Source organism: Phaenicophaeus curvirostris, chromosome 2, assembly GCF_032191515.1.
Source record: "Phaenicophaeus curvirostris isolate KB17595 chromosome 2, BPBGC_Pcur_1.0, whole genome shotgun sequence".
Classification (NCBI taxonomy): Eukaryota; Metazoa; Chordata; class Aves; order Cuculiformes; family Cuculidae; genus Phaenicophaeus; species Phaenicophaeus curvirostris.
This window is the reverse complement of record NC_091393.1, coordinates 64,081,881-64,105,762: the sequence shown is the minus strand read 5'-3', so window position 1 is coordinate 64,105,762 and position 23,882 is coordinate 64,081,881. Positions and strand designations below refer to the sequence as shown.

General features: G+C 41.8%; 1 protein-coding gene across 2 annotated transcripts; it reads left to right on the top strand.

Annotated features, from left to right (window-relative positions):
- Positions 1 to 55: 55 nt before the first annotated feature.
- On the top strand, positions 56 to 23,845 carry GNPAT (glyceronephosphate O-acyltransferase). Of its 2 annotated transcripts, none has more exons than XM_069852299.1 (16): positions 56 to 126; positions 4,061 to 4,252; positions 6,893 to 7,069; positions 7,924 to 8,053; positions 11,129 to 11,256; positions 11,665 to 11,740; positions 12,332 to 12,483; positions 12,573 to 12,703; positions 13,385 to 13,608; positions 16,113 to 16,358; positions 17,034 to 17,113; positions 20,552 to 20,692; positions 21,599 to 21,698; positions 21,792 to 21,885; positions 22,854 to 22,915; positions 23,224 to 23,845. In XM_069852299.1, exons 1-16 carry the CDS (start codon positions 64 to 66, stop codon positions 23,265 to 23,267), a joined length of 2,040 nt encoding a protein of 679 aa, XP_069708400.1. In that variant the 5' UTR covers positions 56 to 63; the 3' UTR covers positions 23,268 to 23,845. The 2 variants fall into 2 exon arrangements, with proteins under 2 accessions (XP_069708400.1, XP_069708401.1); XM_069852300.1 differs by having other exon boundaries at positions 89 to 126; positions 4,064 to 4,252.
- Positions 23,846 to 23,882: the final 37 nt, after the last annotated feature.

Here is a 23,882-nt window from a genome sequence, read left to right as displayed (position 1 = left end):
CCGGGCTGCGCTGCGCGCGGCCATGGGCGCCGAGGGGGGCGGCGCGGAGCCGGGAGCGGGGCCATGGCGGCGGCGGCGGCGGCGGCGGAGGCTGGGCGGGCGCGGCGAGGGACACCCATGTACTCGGTAGGCGGCGGGGAGAGGGAGGGCTACGAAGGAGATCCGAAGGCTGGAGCGCCTCCCGGACCGGGACAGGTCGAGGGGGATGGGGCTGTTCAGCCTGGAGAAGAGAAGGCTCCGGGGAGACCTTGGTGCAGCCTTCCAGCACCTGAAGGGGTTGCAGGAAAGCTGGGGAGGGGCTGTTCACAGAGGCTTATACTGATAGGACTAGGGGAACGGGTATAAATATATATAGACTAGACATAATTAAGAATTTCTTTACCATGAGGGCGATGAGGCACTGGCACAGGTTGCCCAGGGAAGCTGTGGCTGCCCCATCCCTGGAGGTGTTCAAGGCCAGGTTGGATGGGGCCTTGGGCAGCCTGGGCTGGTGGGAGGTGTCCCTGTCAGTCGTGAGGGTGTTGGAACTGGATGATCTTTAAGGTCCCTTCCAACCCAAACCATTCTATGGTTCTGTGACTCCGCGCTCTTCACCACGCGCTGTTGGCTCTGGAGCGGAATGACGGCGCTTGACGCAAGCCTCTGCCTGACTCCGTCCTTCCCCCCTTAACCCCCCGGTTCGGGAAGCAGGGCTCCCTACTCCCTAGGGAGCTTCCTGGGAAAGGGACAGGCCCTTTCAGGGTTCCAGCAGGGACAGGAGAGAGCGGAGCGGGAACCGGACGCTTCCCGTTCTGCCAGGCACGGGAGGAGTCGGAAGGGGCCGGGGCTGCACCCTAGAGAGGGTCTGTCCGCACCCCCGCGGCTGGGGCTGGCGGGGAGGATGAGATCTGGGCCCGCAGCTGTCATGTGAGACAGAAACCCGCCACCAGCAGTGAATTCAGGGTTGGAATGATAGGGATGGAGCAGCTGAAGCAGCTTTTCCTGTGTTACGTAGTGGAAATCACTTCGTTGATCTTATTATTTCCCTACAGCTCCTATGCCAGCCTCTGCTGTGGAGGTTGGGGTTTGGGGTGCTAAACCCCACTCTGTATTTGGATTTACTGAAGGGGACTGGGAAGAGAAGGAAACAGTGTCTGGTTTCAGCAGAGATTCCCAAAGTTCTGTGTTTTCTTGGCTGTGTGCTGTGAATGCTCCCATTTAATTTCTTTCAGGGGTTATATGGAAGCTGAGGTGTTCCAGGGTCCTGCTGTTTCATGTCATAGAATCACACAATGGTTTGGGTTGGAAGGGACCTTAAAGATAGTCCAGTCGTATGGATTATTTGCCATGGGCAGGGACGCCTTTCACTAGATCGGGTTGCTCATAACCTCATCCAACCTGGTTTTGCACACCTCCAGGGATGAGGCATCCACAGCTCCTCCAGGTGACCTGTTCCAGTGTCTTACCACTCTCACAGTAAAAAATTTCTTCCTGGTATCTAATCTAAATCTACCCTTTCTCAGTTTAAACCCATTTCCTCTCATCCTGTCACTGCACTCCCTGATGAAGAGCCCCTCCCCAGCTTTCCTGTAGGCCCCCTTTAAGTACTGGAAGTCTATTCTAAGGTCTCCCCGAGAATTCGTAGTAACCATGCACATATCTGTCTGCTGCATTTTCTAAATGCGTTCTCTGCCAGTTGGCAACTGAAGCTGGAACAATAGCTTGGCTGTTAGGTGTATGAACAGTGTTTCTATTCTTTAGTGGGTGGTAAAGTGTGTGTGTGTGTGTTTTGGCTCTCAGCACTGCTTCAGGATAGGGTGTGAGAATATCTGAGAAATCAGTGGCACATGAAATCTGGAAAGGTGAAATGAGGAGCCGTGGCTGGGAGGTGACTTTTCAATTGGCTGCGGCCTTTGCAAAACTCCATTGACCAGAGCCATTTTGGGGCTTGGCCGTAGCAGTGCAGTGACTGCTGATGGGACTAGTGATACCCGAGCTGAGTGCTAGGTTTTACTGTCTCGGTTTTGTGTTATTGCACATTGCAGGATTTAAACTTTGGTAATAAGTTTCTTAGATTTTCTGAGCAGTGACTTGTCACATACTGATCCAGGTAGGTGTGTACTTAGAGCCAACTGGTATGTTGCTATTCTGAGCTATCTTTTTTTGCTGTTACAGGGTATAAGGGTTTTCTTTCTTCTGTTTTATTTTTAATCAAGGGGGTTGATATAAGGTGTCAATGACAACAGATGGCTAACACAAATATTTCGAGTTTTCTTAATAGTTCTTAGCTTCCTTGGCTCTTGAAAAGCACCAACTAGTTGAAAGCTGTGGAAGAAGAGTGAAAACTGTAATACTAAACAGACAAAAAAACCAAACCTCAAAACCCTGAAGACTTTTTTAAATTAATATGGCCCCTAGGTTTAATACCTTGTATAGGATTCTTTTAGTGCAGTTACTGTGGAACAATTCTTTAAACTGCAGTAGTGGAGAGAGAAGTTAGATGATCATAGATGATCTACCAAACACTACTGTAGTAGAAGGTATCCAAATTTGACTGCACTGTGGGAGGGGGGAAGAATGAGAAGGTCAAACATTTTGGTAGAATTTATGTTCTCTGATAGACTGAAATTGGCTTTCGGTACAGTTGAAGCTTTGGAGGAGGACGTTTTGTGGTTCTTAAGTGGAGATACTCCCGATTTTGATTTTTTTGTTTTGTTTTGCCAAATTATCTTGTGTCGATTAATGTACACGAACTAAATGTTTGCTATCTACTTACTTTAAATGTCAGCTGTTTCTGGTAGCATTGCTGATGTGGCTATGGTCAGCTGGCAGTGAAACCTGACTCCCTCTCCCAGGGTTGAAAACCCAGCCATTGCTGCTGGGGTTTGCTTATCTGTTCCTGGTGTTCTCCTGTGTTTTTGGTGGCAAGGCTTTCCTCTCAACACCAGAAAATGTCACTGTAAGAGCCCCTGAAACAATATATTTTATCCTTAATTATCAGACTGGTTCTGCGAAGGGAGAGGAGGCAGAATGAATGAAAGGGGTGCCTGTGCTGCCCTTCCAGTGGTGCTGTAAAGGAATACATAAGCATTTTTATTTTACCTTCTTCTTCTAATAAATGCTGGATCATAACCAATGCTTTTATGTTTGTGTTTCACAGAGGCTCGCTATGATTGCCTTGCTTGACTGGTGGCTATTGCTGCTGTTTTGAAGTATAGAGGAACACAGTTTTGGTTTTGGAAAGACTGAGGGGTTATTCATGTGAACTGTGGTGTTATAGGAGATAATCAGAGACATCTCTCTCCAGCACAGGGGATCCCTACTGACTCCAGGGGAAGAGTTTGGTCACTGAGATTTCTGCAGTGGGACAGATCTGCAATTAGTTCTAGATGTACATTTGTTTTCTTGCTTAGCACTGGTGTGGATTACTCAGAGGTTGTGCTGTGTTCTTACCTACCTGTGCGCCAAATTGCATTTTGATCTTCACGTGGCTGATAATGCTTTTTTTGATTTGTTCCTACCTGGCTGCGTTTTATGTATCTTATGTCCAAGCTTGGTGAAAGTCAGCACAAATCAGCAAGGTCCCAGATGCAATTTAAAGTAGCAGGGATTATATTCTTGTATTGATAATTGTCTTTTTGTAATGTCATTCGTGTCATTGTCTTCATGCAGCTGTAGGAGTTGAAATGAAAGGTGATTTAGTTAATACCTATTAATCATGAGAGGCTGAAGTGCCTCACGTCTTGCTTTCAACACCCAGTTGTTCTTTCAGCTTCCTGTTGGGCAGAATTAAGTAATATGGCATAGGACAATTTGGAGGCCCTTGCAGATGGAAAGGGTTGAGTTTTTTTGTTGGGGGTTGGGTTTTTCTTCCATAGTCTTTTCTATTTGCATCATCGTTCCAACCAAGTAACACTTGTTCATGCACTCAGAATGTGGAATGCAGATACTATAGGAAGCTTAAAAAAAAAAAAAAAAGCCAAATTTTGCAGAAGTGTTGCATGCCATTATTTTGGTGCTGTAGCCATGCAGACCAGTGAATAGCCTGAGAGTGTCTCATTCTTTGTTTGTATGTTCCCAGCAGAAAGAGCTCACGTCAAAGAAAAGAGATGAGTTTGAAGATATCTTGGAGGAAAGACGATTGTCCAGTGACTTGAGATACGCAATGAAATGTTACACTCCTGTAATCTACAAAGGACTTTCACCTTGCAAGCCAAATGCTATTAAAAGTGCTGTTCTCCAGTCTGAGCAAGTTCAATATGTTATCAAGCAGGTGAGTCTGGACAGTAAGCTGTAAAATGAGGTAGATTGAACATAGCCAAGCTTTATGTGACAGCAGGGAAAAAAAGATTATTGCTAATCCTTGTCAAACGTGATAGCTGTAATTTGAAAGGTGCTCCAATAAATCAGTAACTGGAGAGCTGTAGTTTTTTCACAAGAAAAACAAATGCTGATAATACCGTGGAGGTGCTACTGAAGCTGTTGGATAGCTTGTTCATGAAGTAGTTTTTATTTTGCATATATGGCACTTCACCACCTAACTTACCCAATGTCCCATGTATTTGACTTTTTTTTTTTCCCCTCTTCCATTGTCCTTGCCAAACAGCAGCATTGTGAAAGACATAAGCATTCTCCTTGTTAGAAATTTTTTGTGCTTTGAGGATGTCTTGCAGGAATTTTGTAGGCTAGCCTGGAGAAGAGGAGGCTGAGGGGAGACCTCATTGCTCTCTACAACTACCTGAAAGGAGGTTGTAGAGAGGAGGGTGCTGGCCTCTTCTCCCAAGTGACAGGGGACAGGACAAGAGGGAATGGCCTCAAGCTCCACCAGGGGAGGTTTAGGCTGGACATTAGGAAAAAATTCTTCACAGAAAGGGTCATTGGGCACTGGAAGAGGCTGCCCAGGGAGGTGGTTGAGTCACCTTCCCTGGAGGTGTTTAAGGCACGGGTGGACGAGGTGCTAAGGGGCATGGTTTAGTGTTTGATAGGAATGGTTGGACTCGATGATCCGGTGGGTCTCTTCCAACCTGGTTATTCTATGATTCTATGATTCTAGCGATGTATTTATGAATCGGTCATAAATGCTACTTTCCCTGAAATGAGAAATAAATATCACAGAGAATTCTTTGAACTAGAAACACTGTCTAAGATGTTACTATCATTTTGCTTTAAGATAAAGGGCAGCTACAACTTTGTAATGAATAAAATATTTTATAATCGGACTGGCTCATATGTTACATTGTGTTGAAGTGGCTGAAATGAAAGCGTGTGGTAGTTAGCAGAGTAACTATTTTCAATATTTGTGAAAAATAATTCCAGGCCAATAGAAGTATTTAAGATGTTTTGGTTAGTCCTGAGTGAGTGGCTACCGTGAAATAGTCCTATTACAGGCATGAACTATTAAGTAGTATGAAATGGAAAAAAAAAAGAATCTTTCAACTTTAGAAACACTAAAAGATTTACTGAAAGTAAGTATTTTGCAGAGGATTTGACTGAAAGACAACTGTGTGATGCTTTCCTCTGAAGTGCTGCTTTTTTGATGGATATTATTTTGATGGCTATTTTCCTGGCTAGTGTCAAGTGATTGAAGAGGGTTTGCAGTCCTGCCATTGCAAGCTGGTTCTCAGCTCTGCACCAGAGATTACTGAAAGTGTCTAACAGACTATCTTGGGCAGCATGTCCTACCATCTACATCTGGTGTGCCTCCTGTCTGGGCAGAGTTTGCGCAGCTTCGCACAGGCACACTAGGATTTGTTTGCGTGACAAATTGCTGAGGTTGCTAATGTTCAGTGTGTGAAATTGAGTGCGCTTGTTTGTTTTAGCTTAGGTTCAGTTGTGTGATAAACGTTTTACTGGTGAATGAGAGCAGTATCTCTTCCCCTAGTGAATAACAAGAATAATTTTTGGCTTCCTAAAGGGGATTGGTTTTCTCAGGCTCAAGTGGAAGCAGTTTTTGGCTTCTTTAAGTGGTTGAAATAATTAATTATAGCTACATGTGGAAATATGCAGGATGACAGATAATGCGTTTATTAAAACACAAATGAACCCGTAGGTATAATAGTAAAGTGTTATATGGAGGTAGATTGAAGGAGATGGATTTTTCTCATATGTCCCAAAATAGAAATAGTAGGTCAGCAGTGCTGGCCTCCTAAGAGCCATGCTTTTTTAGAAGTTTTTTCTTCTGCCATTCCTCCTTTTTCCTGTTCCATGCTTGGTAAAAGGCACATTCCTCATTCCATAACAGTGAAAGACTAACTTTTCAATTAAATATTTCTAAATTCAAAGTATCAAATAGAAGGGATTAGGAAAACTTCAAAAGAGAATGTGCATAGCAACAGAAAAAAAGATCATTGATATGCAAAGCTGGTAGAGACAGTGCTTTGTATGCATTTCAGCTAGCCATTGCCAAAGTAATACACTACAAAAAATTCAAGCATGATGGGACTGAAGTTCTTCAGCCAAGTCTCGAAATCTAACACAAATGCAACTTACAAAGATTTAAATTGTCAATATCTCTGCCAACACAGGTTTAATTTTATTTGTCAAAGAAAATTGCATACAGCCTTCTTCAGTCCGGTAATAAGGAAATGTTCTTCAAACTTAAATCTCTGAAGATACTACAGGTTAAAACATTCAGATGGTGCGTTTGGCGGAGCGAAACAGTTATACACCCTCTCCCTCCCTCACTGTTGACATTTAAGTTCATTCTTGATTTTGAACAGCTTTAACTTGGCTTTCTCTTGTTGACTGGTACGGAACAGATTCTGTATGGTTAGATGCATGCCAGTCACGTGAAACAAAATCTTGCTGACTCCTGCAGTGGTTCTGCTGTAATTGTTGTGGCACATAGAATGGAGCGCATGGGCAGGGAGAAGGGAAAAACATCTGACTGCTCTTTTGTTTTGCTTCTCTCTAGTTAGCAAAAGAGATGGGAGAATCACCTGATATAATTCAAGAAGAAGCCACGGAAATCCTCGATGAGATGGGCCACAGTATGCAATTAGGAACTGTCAGATTTTTTGCTTTTACTCTGAGCAAAATATTTAAAAGGCTTTTCCAGAGAGTTTGTGTAAATGAAGAAGGAATGCAGAGAGTAAGTACTGGTGGGGAAAAAAAAAAAGGTTATAATTTCATACCAGTCATTTGAACAAAGACTCTAATCTTCACTCCAAGTAATAAATATGTCAAATAACCTTGGGGGAAAAAAAAAAAGACCACTTGTGTTTATTTCTTAATAAGTGAGGGCAAAGAGAGATGATATGCAAGTATTTTAGAGGCAAACGGTCAGCAGAGCTTTTGGTACATTTTCCAAGTGCTTTCCATTGTAAGGAATACTTGCAGTCATGTGTCAGTGATTCTGATAGATCGGCCACTGACAGAGTTTTTCTATCTTATAATTTTAGTAATGCATTTAGCTGGATTGGAGATGAAAAACTCATGTAATGTAGCTGAGTGGGTTGTCTTTTTGGATAAACTTTGTACAGGTAAGAGTGGTGAGTGCAACTCTGAGGCAGGAGATGCTTTTAAGTTTGCCCCGGTTCCCTGCAGAGTTGCTGTCCCCTGTTTCATTACAGGATGTCACTGTTCTGGAGTATGCAGTGGAAGACACCTGTCCTGGAAGACACTGATATCAGCCCTGACCCACCCCTGTTGGGCTTCCCATGTCCATCAAAAGGGATTTGAATTAAGACTGTCATGTAACGAGGTGGCCCTGGTTTTGAGTCTTGTGATACTTGTGGAACCACAGGTTGCTAGTCTGGAAACTGTTGCTCACAATTTCTTATGGCTCCATGTTAAAAAAGCGTGGAGTATGTGAGCAGGAAAAACACCCTTGAACAAATTAGGTTCTGTTTGTCTTATGCCCTGTGAAGACCCATATTTATAAAAAAGAAAAAAGTCTGTAAATATTCAAACAATATTGTATTGTTTGTGCCATTTTTTTTTTAGTTGCAACATGCCATTCAAGAGCATCCAGTTGTGCTGCTTCCCAGTCACCGAAGCTACGTAGACTTCTTGATGCTGTCTTATTTGCTATATACGTATGACTTGGCTTTGCCTGTCATTGCTGCAGGAATAGGCAAGTATGTTATTTCAACAATCTTTTTAGGATTCAGACAATCGATAGTAAGGGTTCTGGTAGCTGCTGCTATAAGTAGTTGTGTTTAGCGTCTGTTCCGAATGTGTCCTGTTAAAACCTCCTTGGAAGAGATGTTTGCAGCACCTGAAAGTTTCTCATCAGTGCTGAGTCCAATCAAAGGTGAATTTTCTCAGAGCGTGTTTGCCCAGAAGTACCCCATCCACAGACCCAAGGCTGGGCAAAGATAGGTGTTGTGAAGAAGACTTCTATATTATTTGGGTTTTTTGCTCAGGAACAGATGAAAACTTGCCAGAGAGCTACTGTGTACGCAAAACCTTTTGTGATACTTTATACAGTTTGAAGTGCAGTCATAACGGCCAGATATGAAACACCAGTTACCTTGTGGTAGATGTTGATGCTACTGATTCCCTTGAAGTGTTATCAGAGTTCCCTTATGTGAAGTGCTGAGAGCAGAGCTGACTGGGAAACGAAATTTCGCATCAGAGGGCTAATTGTCAAGATTTTGGACGTACTTGATTCAAAAGCAGTTGAAGCCAATTTTATTTGCAGGAAACCATTCTTGAAGACTTTAAAAAGAAATATCTTCTGAGTTTATGTCCTGTTTGAAAATCCTGACTCTAGCAGCGTTTAACCGAGAAACATGATCTTGGAATTCTTGTATATCAACAAGATCTTTTAAGCAGGCAGATCTCTGATCTGGTGCAGTGCTGAACCTGTGTGCACAAGCTAGCAAAGATCTGGGAGCCTACTGCTCTACTGTAGACTACTTTTCTGGTCAAGAGGATAGAAAGACAAGTAGAAAAGGAGCAGAATCCAGGTGAAACTAGGGAAGATGAGATTCTGTTGGCCTTTGAGTTAGTGGTATCTTGCCTCTGGGGGATGCAGACTAGCTTCTGGTGAATTCAGAAGTTGATGTCTTATAGCTACCTTGGCATCGCAGCTGCTTACCTGTCATGTATTGTTCAGAACCTCCTCACATGCTGTCGTAGATATTGGTGTAAACCTTTGCTGACTTCTGGATTAGAGCCTTTTTGAATTTTGGACCTCAAAATATTATCTTAAGATACCATTAGTTTAGCTTAGAGGGATTTTGTTTTAGTGATTAACACTTTTAAAGTGCTTAGAGTATTTAGGGGTTAAAGTTCTTCAGAATTAGGGGCTTGCGACTTGATTATACTGCTGCACGTGTGTGTTATTTTACATTCCTCTGGAGAAAAACTGTTGTCAGTAACACCATAGTACATGCACTGGGCATAAGTAAGAATCTGGCTGGTGTTGGAAGTGTGCTTCTGTCTCAGGTCCTGGGAGTAAGTTGTATTAGAGGCATAGAGCTGGTGAGGTGGTGTGGGCTTGAGGTAGGTGAGAGGATACGTTTCGGTCCAAGTTTGTGGACCAGCAGTGTGTGGTAGAGAGAGTTGCTGGGCATGCAGCCAGAATCCTGGTTAGGGAATTGAGTACCTGGGAGGAGAGTGGAAGTAAGAGACGGGAAAGAGTCTATTGTGGTGAAAGAGGGAAGGTAGTAGGAGAGTAAGGGAAAAAGATGGACCACTGCACATAGGAAACTGACAGCTGCTATTGCTGCCTAGCATCCTTTAGCCAATTTCTTTTTATCTCTTTTCTTCTAATATATATGTGTGTGCTTCTATATCTCTATCGACCCCACATATATGCGTGTGTGTGACATATCAGATGATGACTGTGAGTGGCTGGAAAGCTGCCCAGTGGAAAAGGACGTGGGGATGCTGGTCTACAGCTGGCTGAATGTGAATCGTCAGTAGGCCCAGGGAGCCGAGAGGGCTAGTGACATCCTGGCTTGTACCAGAAACAGTGTGGCTAGCAGGAACAGGGAAGTTGCTCCCCTGTGCTGGTGAGGCAAACCTCGAATACTGTGTTCAGTTTTGAGTCCCTCATTACAAGAAAGACATTGAGGTCCTGGAGTGTGGGTGAGGAAGTATAGTGAAGCTGTTGAAGGGTCTGGAGCACAAGTCTTGTGAGGAGTGGCTGAGGGAACTGGGGTTGTTTTGCCTAGAGAAAAGGAGCTTGAGGGGAGACCTTATCCCTGTCTACAACTGCCTGAAAGGAGGTTGTAGTGAGGTGGGTGTTGGTCTCTTCTCCCAAGTGACAGGCGATTGAACGAGAGGGAGTGGCCTCAAGTTGCATCAAGGGAGGTTTAGACTAGATATTAGGAAAAGTTTCTTCACCAAAAAGGTTGTCTAGCATGGGAACAGGCTGCCCAGGGAAGTAGTTGAGTTACCATCCTTGTAGATGTGGTGCTTAGGAACATGGTCTAGTGATGGAGTTGGCAGTGCTCAGTTGGACTCGATGATCTTAAATTCTTTTCCAATCTAAATGATTCTGTGATTCTATCTTCAAGGCAGTTGTTGTCAGTGCTGCGGCTGTAAATGTGAATTTATTTTACAGAGTGAATGTCTGTTCTCAAGTATTTCATGGTTTGAGGTGGCAAGAAGGTTGAAGTGGCACACGGCCACCTGCTGCATAGACTCATTTTAAATGCTTCCCCAATAAATCTGTTAACATTGTGTTTCCTGGTTTTGACAAGTTAAGTGTGATTGCATAAAACTAGAAAACAACAGAAAAAATTTAGCTGGTTTGGTGTACCTCTCCCAAAGTTTTGAGTCAGGATCATAAAAGGTATAATATGGTGAAACCGGTCAGTTAATTTTTATGTCTTTTAGGATACATGCAGTGGTAACTGATCTTTCTGAAGATAAGTGAGAAGATGTACTTCAAAAACTTAGTCTTTATTATGGGTGAAATCTGGCCATCTGAATTATGGAAATAAATTGCTCTAAGTGAATGCTGCTTACAAAACAAAGATCAAAATCATATCGTAATGTGCCACATGTGTCTACATTAAGTCTTGCTAGACAGCATAAAAGCAAATAAAGGTATTTGCAACAATAGAATTCTCTGAAAGAAATCTTCTTTACTCTGGTAATTGAATCACTATACTAGAGAAAGTAGCTAATTCTGCTGGCTGATAACAGTAAGTTTTGTGTGTGTGGTTTTGTTTCTTGTTTGATTATTTTTCAGATTTCCTAGGAATGAAGATAGTTGGTGAGCTGTTACGAAGGGGAGGTGCCTTTTTTATGCGACGTTCCTTCGGTGGGAACAGACTCTACTGGGCAGTGTTTGCTGAATATGTAAAAACAATGTTAAGGGTAAATAAATTACTGAACTCTCAAAATGTGTGCTTAAGAAATACTTTGTCGCAATGATTGTACAATATTATAGCTATGTGATTGAAAATCTTCACTGTGATCTGATTAAATGTTTTGCCGCAGAACTGCTGTAGCTGAAGAGCATGCATGCACTCTCTTGCTATTGTAGTTCAGCAGTAGGTGGTAAACAAATTGCTGCACATTAGTCACCTTGGATCATGTGCCATATCTCATGCCAGATGCAATATTTTCATTAATTTAACTATATGATGTGGCAAATACGATGAGTGAATACAAGCTTAGAGATGACTGAAGTTAGACATGCATAGCTTCCATTAAAAAACAAACAAAACCTTAAAATTTAAGTATTTATTCTGACCAGCTTTATTTTTTATTTTACTTTTGAAGAGTGGCTATGCCCCAGTTGAATTTTTTCTTGAAGGGACTAGAAGCCGCACCGCCAAGACTCTGACTCCGAAGTTTGGTAGGTTTGTTGAAAACTTAAAACTTTTTAAGATTATTAGCGTTCACGATAGCATCTATGTGCTTTGTAAGTTCTTCGTACAGGAAGGAGTGTTAAAGTGGTGGGAAATTGATGAAGTCTGTCAGAGTAGCAGAAAACACCATGGTTGGCCAAGACCATACAAAGATCGGTAGTAGATGTCTCTTGCACTGTACTGCTTTCTCTTCCTTGGCCCCGTTGCAAAATTAACTGCATCACTCTTCACCCTTTTCTTTCTAGAAAATAGACATCCCTTGACCATCAGAGGAATATTATAAGCTAAATGTAAAAGTAATGGGGAATCTTTAGAAGGAATGCTATGCGAGTACAGAGCAGTGCTGCCAAAAAGAGCACAAATAGCTATCCAAATGTATTTACTTTCTGTTTTAAAGCTTGGTCATTGTCATGTGCTTCTGCTTGCTTGAAGTGAGAACAAGCACAGTGCATGCCTACTAACAGTTTTTAAAATTTAAAGATAGCTTTTTCAAAGTTAAATTGCAGTTGCTTTTCCCTCCCTGAAAAAGAGAAGTGTTTAACTTTTTTTTTTGCCTTCTGTCTTTCTCCAATGTATAGGTCTTCTCAGCATTGTGATGGAACCATTTTTCAAACGTGAAGTCTTTGACACCTACCTTGTTCCCATCAGCATCAGCTATGAGAGGATATTAGAAGAATCTCTCTATGCATATGAACTCCTAGGAGTCCCAAAGCCCAAAGAGTCTACATCTGTATGTAAATTCCTTACAAACAGAACACAGGTGGATATATATACATCCTGTAGCACCAAAATTTGGTTTTGCTCTTCCCATTTTCTTAGGGGTTGTTAAAAGCCAGAAGAATCCTCAGTGACAATTTTGGTACAATACACATCTACATTGGCCAGCCAGTATCACTTAGAAGCTTGGCATCTGGGAGGATCAATCGGTGCCCATACAATTTGGTGCCCAGGTATCTGATCTTTCTGTGGCTTATGTGCAGAAGGAGCGTTTATTTAGTCCTCACTTCCATAAAGTAATTAAGATGTTCCCTTGTACTTAGTTTTCAACTTCTCTCACCTTCCCTCCATCTGCCTACTTAGCTTAGACTATTTTGTCTGAACAATAAGGTTATTATACTTGTGATTGGGTGTTTCTGAAACAGGTTGTTACTTACATAGCTTTGTACTGTGTTGAGAATATGCCATTTTAAAAGGTAATGATGACATATGAGCCAGGCAAAGCTCTTTTTCCTGAGAATTTGCTGGTTTTGCTGCTTAAAAGTTCCACCTTCCGCTCCTTTCTTGCTTTATTACTCCAAATTGCTGTATGGTAGTGTACCAGGAATCTGTAGCTATGACTGCATTGGGTAACTTGCATTTTGTTATATAAAACATAATGCTTTTGAATTTTTTTGAAGATAGCAAGTGTACAGCATCAATACAGAGTTCTGTGTTTCAAATACTATCGTGAAACTACTAATGTCTTGCTTTATACTTCTGTTCCACATAGGCCGTAGATAGAATTGCCTTCCACATGTTAGGTCCTATAAAGTAGTTATGGATCTGGGAGCATTACAGGAGAAATAAGGAAGGGTGTGATATATATTGCAGGTTTTGGAGCTCTTTACCTTGAACTGCGTTGTTCTTTTCAGGCATCTTCCCCAAAAGCCATCTGAGGATATGCAAGAATTTGTCAGTGACGTAGCTTATAAAATGGAGCTCCTGCAAATAGAAAACATGGTTTTGAGCCCGTGGGTGCTAGTTGCTGCTGTCCTGCTCCAGAATTTGCCAGCCATGGAATTTGAACTTCTAATAGAAAAGACCCTGTGGCTTAAAGGCTTAACACAGACTTTTGGAGGATTCATTGAATGGCCTGGTATGCAGAGAATTCCTTTTGTTGCTTATAAAGAATAAATTATGTTTCTGTGGAAGCAGCGTATGGTGACAACTTTACAGCATGTTTTCCTCAGAGACCTAAATTAATTTTAGAATATACTAAAAATGGACTAAAACGTCGCAGGTTTTGGCTTAGGCTGTAGAAGACGCTACTCTGAAAAACAGTTAGGTGGAGGTAGAACTGATACTTTACTGGTATTTCCTGAAATGTGGAATGCGGGGGGAAGTGTAAGGCACTTGTATTGGAGTACTGAGATTTGCTTAGCATCTGTCTTTCTGAACCCTGTGTAAGTCATAGGCAGTTACCTGATCTGCAGCACGTAACTTGGTGTAATGCTATGTATATTGCTTGATATTGATTATACTATAAGTTGTTACTCTGGCAAAGAACTGGCAGAAACAAATGCATGAAAGAACATCAAAGCTATAGGTTTTTATATAGCTATTTATTTTTAAATTTCACTTTATCCCCAAAACCAGTGATGGCTTTTGGGGCAAAGGCTTCTTTGGTGTTTTTTTTTTAATATATTTATATACACACACACACACGCTCTTATATATAATGTATATGTATATATTAGCTGCTGAAATGTTGATTCTCCTTCCAGTCTTTCTGCACATTATTTTAAACTTCTCTCAGTGAGCCAAGGTGACACTGGTAATTAATTTTGGAGCCTCAGGACATAAATGCTGAAGCTAGCAAAGAAAAATAATGTGTAATGCAAGTGTATTTACCTTTCACTGTACATAGATTAAACTATGAATCTTTGCTTTAGTAGTCATGTATAATCAAGAATTGTTTTCAGTACTGCAATAAGGACATAGGAACAGGCTACAGTTACAACAGGACTCTACCATTTATGCAACAAAACCACGTTTCCTTTCAGAAGCCTGCAGTGAATGCAGACAAGGTCTGCTCCTGCCAGACTGCTAAACCAAAGAAGTTCTTGGTGATATTTAAGCATAGTTTAGATAATCTTACTGCACAGTAAACTGAAAAATACTGCATTCAAGTTTGCTTATTTGTTTATTTTCTTTGGAGAAATTAATAAGCTTGTGCTTTAGTAGAATTGTGATGTAGTCAGAGAACAGCAAATAAGCATGGCAATGAAACAGAGGAAGACAACAGCTGAACAGATTCTTTTGGGAGTGTGCTGGCCCCGCTGTGGGCATCAGTTGCATAGAAACAGGGTTTGTTGTGTTGTTTTGAGTTCAATAATTTTAAAGAGTAAATATATTTTAAAGACTAATTTGGCAACAGTACCAAGTCAGCAACTAGTGTAGCCTGTCCATTCTTCTGTCTCCAAACAGCTAGTTGTTTCTGCATTTGTTATGCTGTATTGTTGTTACAGGCAGAACATTGCTTTTGGCTGTTTGAAATCTTATATTAGAAATGGGAACTGCACAATTACTTGCTCAGACTTCTGCTTCTTATTGCATTGAGAAACTTGGGAGCTTTAGCAGAAGTGGAACAAAATAGGCTGAAGGAGCAAGTAAGATTCAAGGAGGTGCTATGCAAGATCTATATTAGGGGGAAAGAATATGAAATTTATTTAATTTTTTTCTGTCAGGGGCTATATTGATTTGATATGCTTGTGAACATGTTAAGTGTATTTTAGTGTTCAGTAAGAAGTTTTTATTGCTTCTTTCCTTGCTTGCCAGAGTTCACATTTGATGCAAGGAATGTTTTTGGTAATGTTTAAACTGTAAGGTATTCTAAAAAAGTGAGTGTATTTTTAAGACTCGAGATACTGGTCTTTATCTGAGTAAAGTTTGCAGTGTGTCACACTGACAGAAGAGCTTGACCACAGCCCACAGGTTTGTGAAATCCATGCCTGCCTTCTAAGAACTTTATTGCTTAAAAGAGAAAACAAAACCACACACTTGTTGCTTTAGGCATTTTAAAAGGATTGTCTTACAAAACAGGAAGGGATTTGGGTTTAAGTACAGTCTGATTTCTCTTTGAGCAGGTGTATTATGTAATGATACTTCCGTTAGGATTTCTTTAAACTTAATTTGGGATGTGGCCTTCCTTATACATGTATGTAAGAGTTGAGAGAAAAAAAACACTGTGACTTGTACATCTGATTCAATACTTCTGGTGTCAGAAATACCTGAGCAAAAATGTGGTCTCTGTTTCCTGATTTATGAGTGCATCCATCAAACAGATCTAGCCTCTTTTATTTGAAGACTCAGACTACTTCTTCCAGAGACAAAGGAAGTATTTGTCATTGTTAGCAAGTGGAAGAATTTAAAGTGCTTTAATTACAGAAATGTTTGACGTTTGTTCTTTCCATCTCAAACTATGCCCAGGCTTGCCAGTTCCTGGTAGGAGTTATTTTTAGATCAACTTTCTAACTGAATGTTTGGTGTAATAACTGGTCTTCAGTGGTAAAACGTAATGAAATACTAGTGCCTTTTAGGCTGTTTCACTAGAGTTGTGTTTCCTTTTGCATCCTCCTGAGTGTTGTGGTTTTTTGCTAGATAACTTGTGTGCCAAAAAAGCAGTCATGGCTGGCCTCACCCTGCATTCCAACGTTGCTCGCCTTATCGATGGCCACGTGGTCCTAAATGACAAAGGAGCGGAAGATGGAGCGGTAGGGGAAATCGTCTTTAAGCGTGCTCTGGCCATCCTCCTGTGCGCCACCTACAGAAACCAGCTGCTGAATGTGTTTGTGCGTCCATCTCTGGTGGCAGTTGCCTTGCAGATGACACGCAGCTTTAGAAAAGGTATGTTTGGGTAGCTCTGAGAGTCCACTGCCTTTCTCCATTGCGTTGTCAGCTGTGAGAGAAGCACGAAGTTCCTGTGGTTGCCAGTGGGAGCTACTTGAGAACATTATACTCTGGATAAGGTCCCACAGCACGAGGCGGATATGTTGGGATGGGACAGGGGTACTTTGCTTGCCATTTTTGTTTACCCTTTGATACTTTTGAAAGTAGATATATTCTGCTGAGAGGGCAGGGTTAAGATGATATGATCCCAATTCCTAAGTGTCTTATTTTGTTGGCCTTTAGCAGAACACACTTGCACATGGTGCATCCATTTCTCAGTGTTTCTTCTCTTCCCGCTACTGTTCCTGAAGTATTTCAGTGTTTTCCAGTGCTAGGCTATTAAAGAAACTTTTCAGAATACATACGTTAGATTTGTGCAGCATCTGATGATGTATTCAGTGCATGTTCAGAGAAGCTGACTCCCCTGCTCTTTCCTTTTGGTTACACTTGAATCAAGTGCTGTACTTGCTGTTCTGTTGTGGTGGTTTCTGCTGTATGTGTATGCATGCTTTTAACGTGAAGTCCAAATTATTCGAAGTAGGTACTCCCTCTAAAATAAGGAATAAATGACTTTTCACTTACATGTTTTATATTATGTGTTTAAACAACAGTACTTTACAATGTTTTTTTCAGAGGAAGTCTATAGTTGCTTCACCTTCTTGAGAGATGTTTTTTCTGATGAGTTCATCTTCTTTCCTGGCATTTCATTGAAGGTAAAAATGTCCTTTATACCAAAATGCTGGCAGTCAATAACACAGCCAACTATAAAATAGCATCTAAGTTCAGGGCTTTGCCAAACAAGTGTTTTGTGATAAACACATACAGTGATATCAACTTAATCTGTAGTGTGAGGGAGAATTCCAAATGGGGTCAGAGTGGTAGTAGTTATTTGAGTAGTCGCACAAGATTGTTTGAATCCACAGGGCTGCATATGCAATCTTTCCCTCCATCTCCCTCCAGTAAAAAACTAAAAATCCTGACATTTCCCAATTCTGAACTATTAAAATTAACTGTAGCAGAAGTTTGGCTTTTTTAGCATAAAGCCTACTGGTCTTCCAGCATGAATATAAAAATAGGTGTAAAGCAGTCTTTCAAATGAAGTGTAAATACTGTCGTCTTTGTGTGTAGTTAAGAAACAGACCTTAGGCTGTGAAGAAAAATGTGATAACTTAGATTTAGTTGAATTCTGTCACAGGGTGGGTATATTCTGTCAGCACAGAAACAAACCAGGAATTCACATTGAGGATGCACCAGAATATTTTTCCTAAGAGCTCTTGCAGATTGTGTAGCAGTGGGGCACTGCTGCTCTTTCAGAAGGTTAAACTGTAGGTGTTATCCCAAGTAATGGTCAACCATTGTATGTCTTTGTTATCTTTGGCAAATAGAATATGCCATTCTATATTTAGGGTACCTATTGTCCTCTGATTGATTATGCTTCTCCGAGTGCAGCTGTGCATGAGCACTATGAGGGAAGTGCTTATAGTAAGGCCTGATTTCACAGAATCACAGAATCACAGAATAACCAGGTTGGAAGAGACCCACCGGATCACCGAGTCCAACCGTTCCTACCAAACACTAAACCATATCCCTCAGCACCTCGTCCACCCGTGCCTTAAACACCTCCAGGGAAGGTGACTCAACCACCTCCCTGGGCAGCCTGTTCCAGTGCCCAATGACCCTTTCTGTAAAGAATTTTTTCCTAACGTCTAGCCTAAACCTCCCCTGGCGGAGCTTGAGGCCATTCCCTCTTGTCCTGTCCCCTGTCACTTGGGAGAAGAGGCCAGCACCCTCCTCTCTACAACGTCCTTTCAGGTAGTTGTAGAGAGCAATGAGGTCACCCCTCAGCCTCCTCTTCTCCAGGCTAAACAACCCCAGCTCTCTCAGCCGCTCCTCATAAGGCCTGTTCTCCAGCCCTTTCACCAGCTTTGTTGCTCTTCTCTGTACTCTCTCCAGAGCCTCAACATCCTTCTTGTGGTGAGGGGCCCAGAACTGAACACAGTATTCGAGGAGCGGTCTCACCAGTGCCGAGTACAGAGGGAGGATAACCTCCCTGGACCTGCTGGTCACGCCGTTTCTGATACAAGCCAAGATGCCATTGGCCTTCTTGGCCACCTGGGCACACTGCTGGCTCATATTCAGTCGGCTGTCAACCAACACCCCCAGGTCCCTCTCCTCCAGGCAGCTTTCTAGACAGACTTCTCCCAGTCTGTAGCACTGCACAGGGTTGTTGTGCCCCAAGTGCAGGACCCGGCATTTGGCCTTGTTAAACCTCATGCCATTGGACTCTGCCCAGCGGTCCAGCCTGTTCAGATCCCTTTGCAGAGCCTCCCGACCCTCCAGCAGATCGACACTTCCACCCAGCTTAGTGTCATCCGCAAACTTGCTAAGGGTGCATTCGATGCCTTCATCCAGGTCATTGATGAAGACATTGAACAGGGCTGGACCCAGCACTGAGCCCTGGGGAACCCCACTTGTCACTGGCCTCCAGCTGGATTTCACACCATTTACCACCACTCTGGGCCCGGCCATCCAACCAGTTTTCCACCCAGGAGAGTGTGCGCCTGTCCAGCCCAGAGGCTGACAGTTTCTCAAGCAGAACGCTGTGAGAAACTGTGTCAAAGGCTTTGCTGAAGTCCAGGAAGACCACGTCCACAGCCTTTCCCTCATCCAGTAGCCGGGTCACTTTGTCATAGAAGGCGATCAGGTTAATAGAAGGCGATCAGGTTAGATAGAAGGCGATCAGGTTAAATTAATTTAAGCTTCTGCAGCCAAAATCTTCCACAGAATTGAGGTGGTGCAGCCTGTGAAGATTTTTGAAGTGAGAACTTTCCTAATGGCATGACAGTGTCCCTCCCAAGAGTCTTACGGAAACTGTAGTTGCATCCTATTTGCTTGAAAAGAGCTTCCCTTCGTTTTGCACCCCCACCCCATACAACCATTACTCAGAGGCACTATTGTTCCTGCATACTGCCTCATCGCAGGGCTCAGTGTGTCTGCTTGCTCTCCTAACACAGCTGGATGCAGGCAAGCTGTAAAAACTGCAGGCAGCACTTTGCTTTCTGCAGGACTCGCTGTGTCAGTTTGTACACATCCTGCTGGGCTGGAGCTGGCTGAACTCCAGCCAGCTTGAAATGCAGGTGTGCATGAGTTTATTAGTAAAACAACTGGTTCAGCGTCATACCTGGTAATATAAACTGGTAAGTCCACGTGTAGTTTCTGTTTGGATTTAAAACTGATTTAGTTTGATTTTTATCAATGCTAAGGCCAAATATCTGATGGTGATATTTGTGATCTTTCCTGTATTAAAAAAAATATAATTTTCATAAGAATATTCAAGACTTATGACTATTTTAAAGTCTCATAGATTTTTATATAGAAGAGAATTAGGCCTTTTTTAAAGACCAATTGGCTCCGTTATGTTTAGTTTTCATTGTTAGCAATTGTTGCCTCTTGCAGCTTTTTTTTAAGTACCCAAACCAAGCATGGAATAGTAAGGTGGCTGGCTGTGATTGACTTTACTTTAGTCAAATGAAAGAGTTGCTATAATATTAAGGGATCTCCTAGCAACTCACCCCTCTAGTTGTTCATATCTCATTTGTGTCCTATTCCCTTGTGTTCTGCGTCTGTGTGTCCTGTGTCTTCCCCCCCATTCCTGCAGATAATTGGTAGTAAAATGGTTTTGCCATTGACATTTCCATAATTTGTAACTCTGGGCCATTGTGTTGCCTCTTTTGTAGGAGGACATGTCAGTGAACTATGTTATCAATTTTTGTAAACAGTGAATGAGAGATAAAGGCAAACCTTGACTTAAAAAACCAAATAAATAAATAACCCTAAACCAGACAACCTGACCGTATTCTGACAAAGTCCTGAGGGAACTCAGGTGGTTGTTAAAATAGCAGCCACGGATGCTTTCTTTGCTCCTAGGCCTGTTGTGCATCAAGATACTGCTGTATTTAAGATCATGTTCCCACTGCTTTTTTATAAGGGTATTTCTGGTATATAGGAAAATTTTGGTTTGAGTCTCTTGAGAACTGAGTTCAGAAATGGAAGTGGTGTCCTGTTTCATATTTTTTGTTGTTGATTTTGTGGCGAAAGGTAGCTGCACTTACTGTAGATGTTCAAATTTCAGTTATGCTTCCCTCTCCCAGGATTTTGAGGAAGGATGCTTTCTACTTACAAAATGTGATGCCATTCAAACAAGTCAACAGGAAGTCTACCCTACTGACAAAGGAAGTGTTATAGTATCTTTCCTGTCAGCTATGTTCAAACCCTTTGTGGAAGGCTATCGGGTATGTGGCTTTTCAGAAAATTATCTTTTTACTTCTGTGTTTTAGATAAGGGGAGCTGGGATACTTCTGCAGTATAAATAATGTTTTCATAGCTGGGGAGTGCAAGAGTTGAGAAATAACAGTAATGAATATCTTAACTACCACCCAGGATCTCGATTTCAGCCTTTGGCTCAGACTTTTCCAATTGGCTAAAGCAGTAACCACCCTGTAATGTGATGGTCTCTTGTGGGTTTACAGGCTTAACTGGGAGTGTGCTGCTACCAGGTTCATTGCTGTTCCTTATGAGAAACTCTTGCTTAATTCATTTTATGTGGGCTGTCCTGACAGATGTGGAAATGAGTTTGTGTCTCATAACTGATAGCTTTTTGGGGGAGTTGTTAATTGCATTCTTATCTCTTCAAATTCTTTGGGTATCCAAGCTTTTAATGAGACTAACACATGTCTCTGTAATAAGCAATGTATACAAAACCAGAAGGCTAAGATCTCAGGTTTGTCAGCGTAACATTGCTGGGATTGTAGAGGTTTCAAGCCTAGTGGAATCTGTTAACGATCTGGTGTATGGCTTGGGCTGAACTGGACTGATTCACCCAGTCTTTCCCATCTGTAAAACAGGTTTTGCTTTAAAAAAATGTATCCTGTTGTTGATTGTGAGAACAGGAATGTTAAATTAATGTCTAAGGTAACTATTACAGCAATACTGAATCTTATTTTAATATTAGGTGTCTCATGCCCATTAGAAAGTAATAAGATTTTAAGATGCTCTATGTAATTATACCTTTTGAGGAGTTCTCCTACACTTATCAAGGTGTAACAATGTTACTTCCGTATAAGGACATGTCTGTTTGTAATTCAGAACAAGCTGATAATCAAATGGAAAGAAGTGCTAATTTTGTTTATATATGTTAGTTAATTTTCAGATACCTCTCAAAGGAAACAAAAGAAGCCTTTACTGAGAAGCAGTTTATACCTGGAGTCCGCAACTTTGTTTTTCAGCTTCTTGAGAAGGGTGTGTACAGCTGTTATTCAATGTGATTTTACGAGTGTAGTCTGTTAATGGACAGCGGTAAAACTTTTAATTGTGTTTCTGCTTTCTCTGTAGGGAGTACGCAGTGTTATGAAGCGCTGTCTTCTGACATGCAGAAAAATGCCTTAGCAGCTCTTGTGCAACTAGGTGCAGTGAAGAAGAAGAAAATGTAAGTTAATGTTGGCTTTTTGGTGTGTAGAAGTCAGTGTGTGGTCTTACTGGCAATTCTTAATGACTGAGCTATTAGTGTGAAGCGGGCAGAACCCCAGCTGCCCAAGCACCAGTTGGCTGGTTGGTTGGCTTTACCTGAGTCGTGGTAAGGACCCAGGTAGTTCCTTTCTGTACACCTTGTAGAAGCACCTGCTCAGTAAGAGACTAATTCTACAATGGAGACCCAGTTTGGGTTGCAACACCTTTATGGTTCAGATGCTCCTGTGGGACCCAGCAAGAGAATTCATTAATCCACTAGTGGGCTGCTTCTGAGTTCCAATACCATTTGGTTTTTAAAAGTTTCTCCCAAGGCTTTGATATGCAAATAGAACATTCCTGCTCATTTTTAACAAGTCCCCATGTTGTTCACAGAACATAGTTGGCAACTGATGACCCTGAGCTATTTTATGTCTTTTGTTAAGGAAATGAATTGGTTAAGGTTTGTAGTGCTCTTGGAAAGCCCACAAAATACTGTGTTATTCCCCCTGCCAGATAGGTCTGGACGCCTATTTACTTAGCTAAATCGGTGTCCACAGCTAAATTTCCCTTTCAGGTAAATGGAATAAATCGATTGAGTGCTGCAGAATTTGACATCAGCTGAAGATTTGACTCAGTTTCAGGAAGATAGTATTGAAAATCATATAACTGAAAACAGACAAATTTTCTCTTCCTGCAGTTGTCTGTAATAAAAACTCAAGGGAAGAGAGAGATGGGGACTGTGAACAAGAGGACGGATAAAGAAACCATAACTACTGTCCTTGAGCACGATCTGCTTAAGTCTGCTGTGCCCTTAAAATCAATACGCATGCTAGTAGGATGAAAAATACGATGAAATTATGGAAATGTTTAACTTGGATTATTTGTATAGAAATTACTGGAATAAGAAATATGCATTGAAAAAACAAGTTTTTTTTCTTTAAACTGTAGGTCCAGTGGATTCAGTTACAGTGTAAATCAAGAGGCTGTTAATAAAATCCTGGACATGTTTGGTAAGTGTTTAAGTGATCTCTAATTTGAAGAGAGCTTCTCAAGTTGCTAATAAATTTGGAGAATGAACATACATTAAACATAGTGTTTTTTCTCTAACAGTTCTTCAGATTTATCTGTATAAAAATCTTAATGGTTTCTTTTTTTTTTTTTAACAATACTTTTGCCCATGTGATTGACTGCAGGTTTGAATCTGTTCTTTATCTGAAATACTGTACAACCCAGTGGCCTAGTCAAGGAAAATAAAGCAAAAAGCGGTTCCACGGAGTGGTGTTAACAGCACAGTGATGGTGTTTACTTTTTCTTTTAGATGCCAGGATACCTGTACAGAAACCCATGGCTGCACGACTCTGAGTGGTTCCTGATGCTGTGCCTGGATGTCAGCACCTGCTGAGGACACTGACCCCCACGCAGCTGGTGCCATAGGGGCAGGAGCAGCCAGGGTTGCCCTGAGTCACAGAGGGAGAGGTGTACTTCAGCAGGGCAGCTCTCCATTGCCACTCAGAAACTGCTGCCACCCAGAGTCAGTGCTGTATTTGTATCCCCACCGCATTTTGTTTTTTAAAACAGATTAAACATTGTATATATATTTTTTTTTTTGGTTGTTGCTAAATATTTAAAGACACGTGCACAGTAATGGCTGCTTGAATACATTTTTCTAGCCTCGGAACAAGGAATGTGACTGGTTTCAGGATTCCATGGATGTGAAGATGTAGCAGGGAATGAAAAGACTTGCTGTTCAAGTTGACCCTTGGGGAAGCGCGTTGGTGGCTGGCAAAGCATAGGGTAGGGACCTTCTGAACCAAGAGCACAAACCGCATCTTGGGCAACAACCAGAAATGCTGACAGCGAGGGCCTGGTTCTTTTTAAGGCGACTGGCTTTGTTTTCATTAATCCGTGGATGTTATCTATAAAAATGGAATTAAAACAGCGTCCTTAACGTGTCTGTTACTCCTTTCCCCGCGCTGC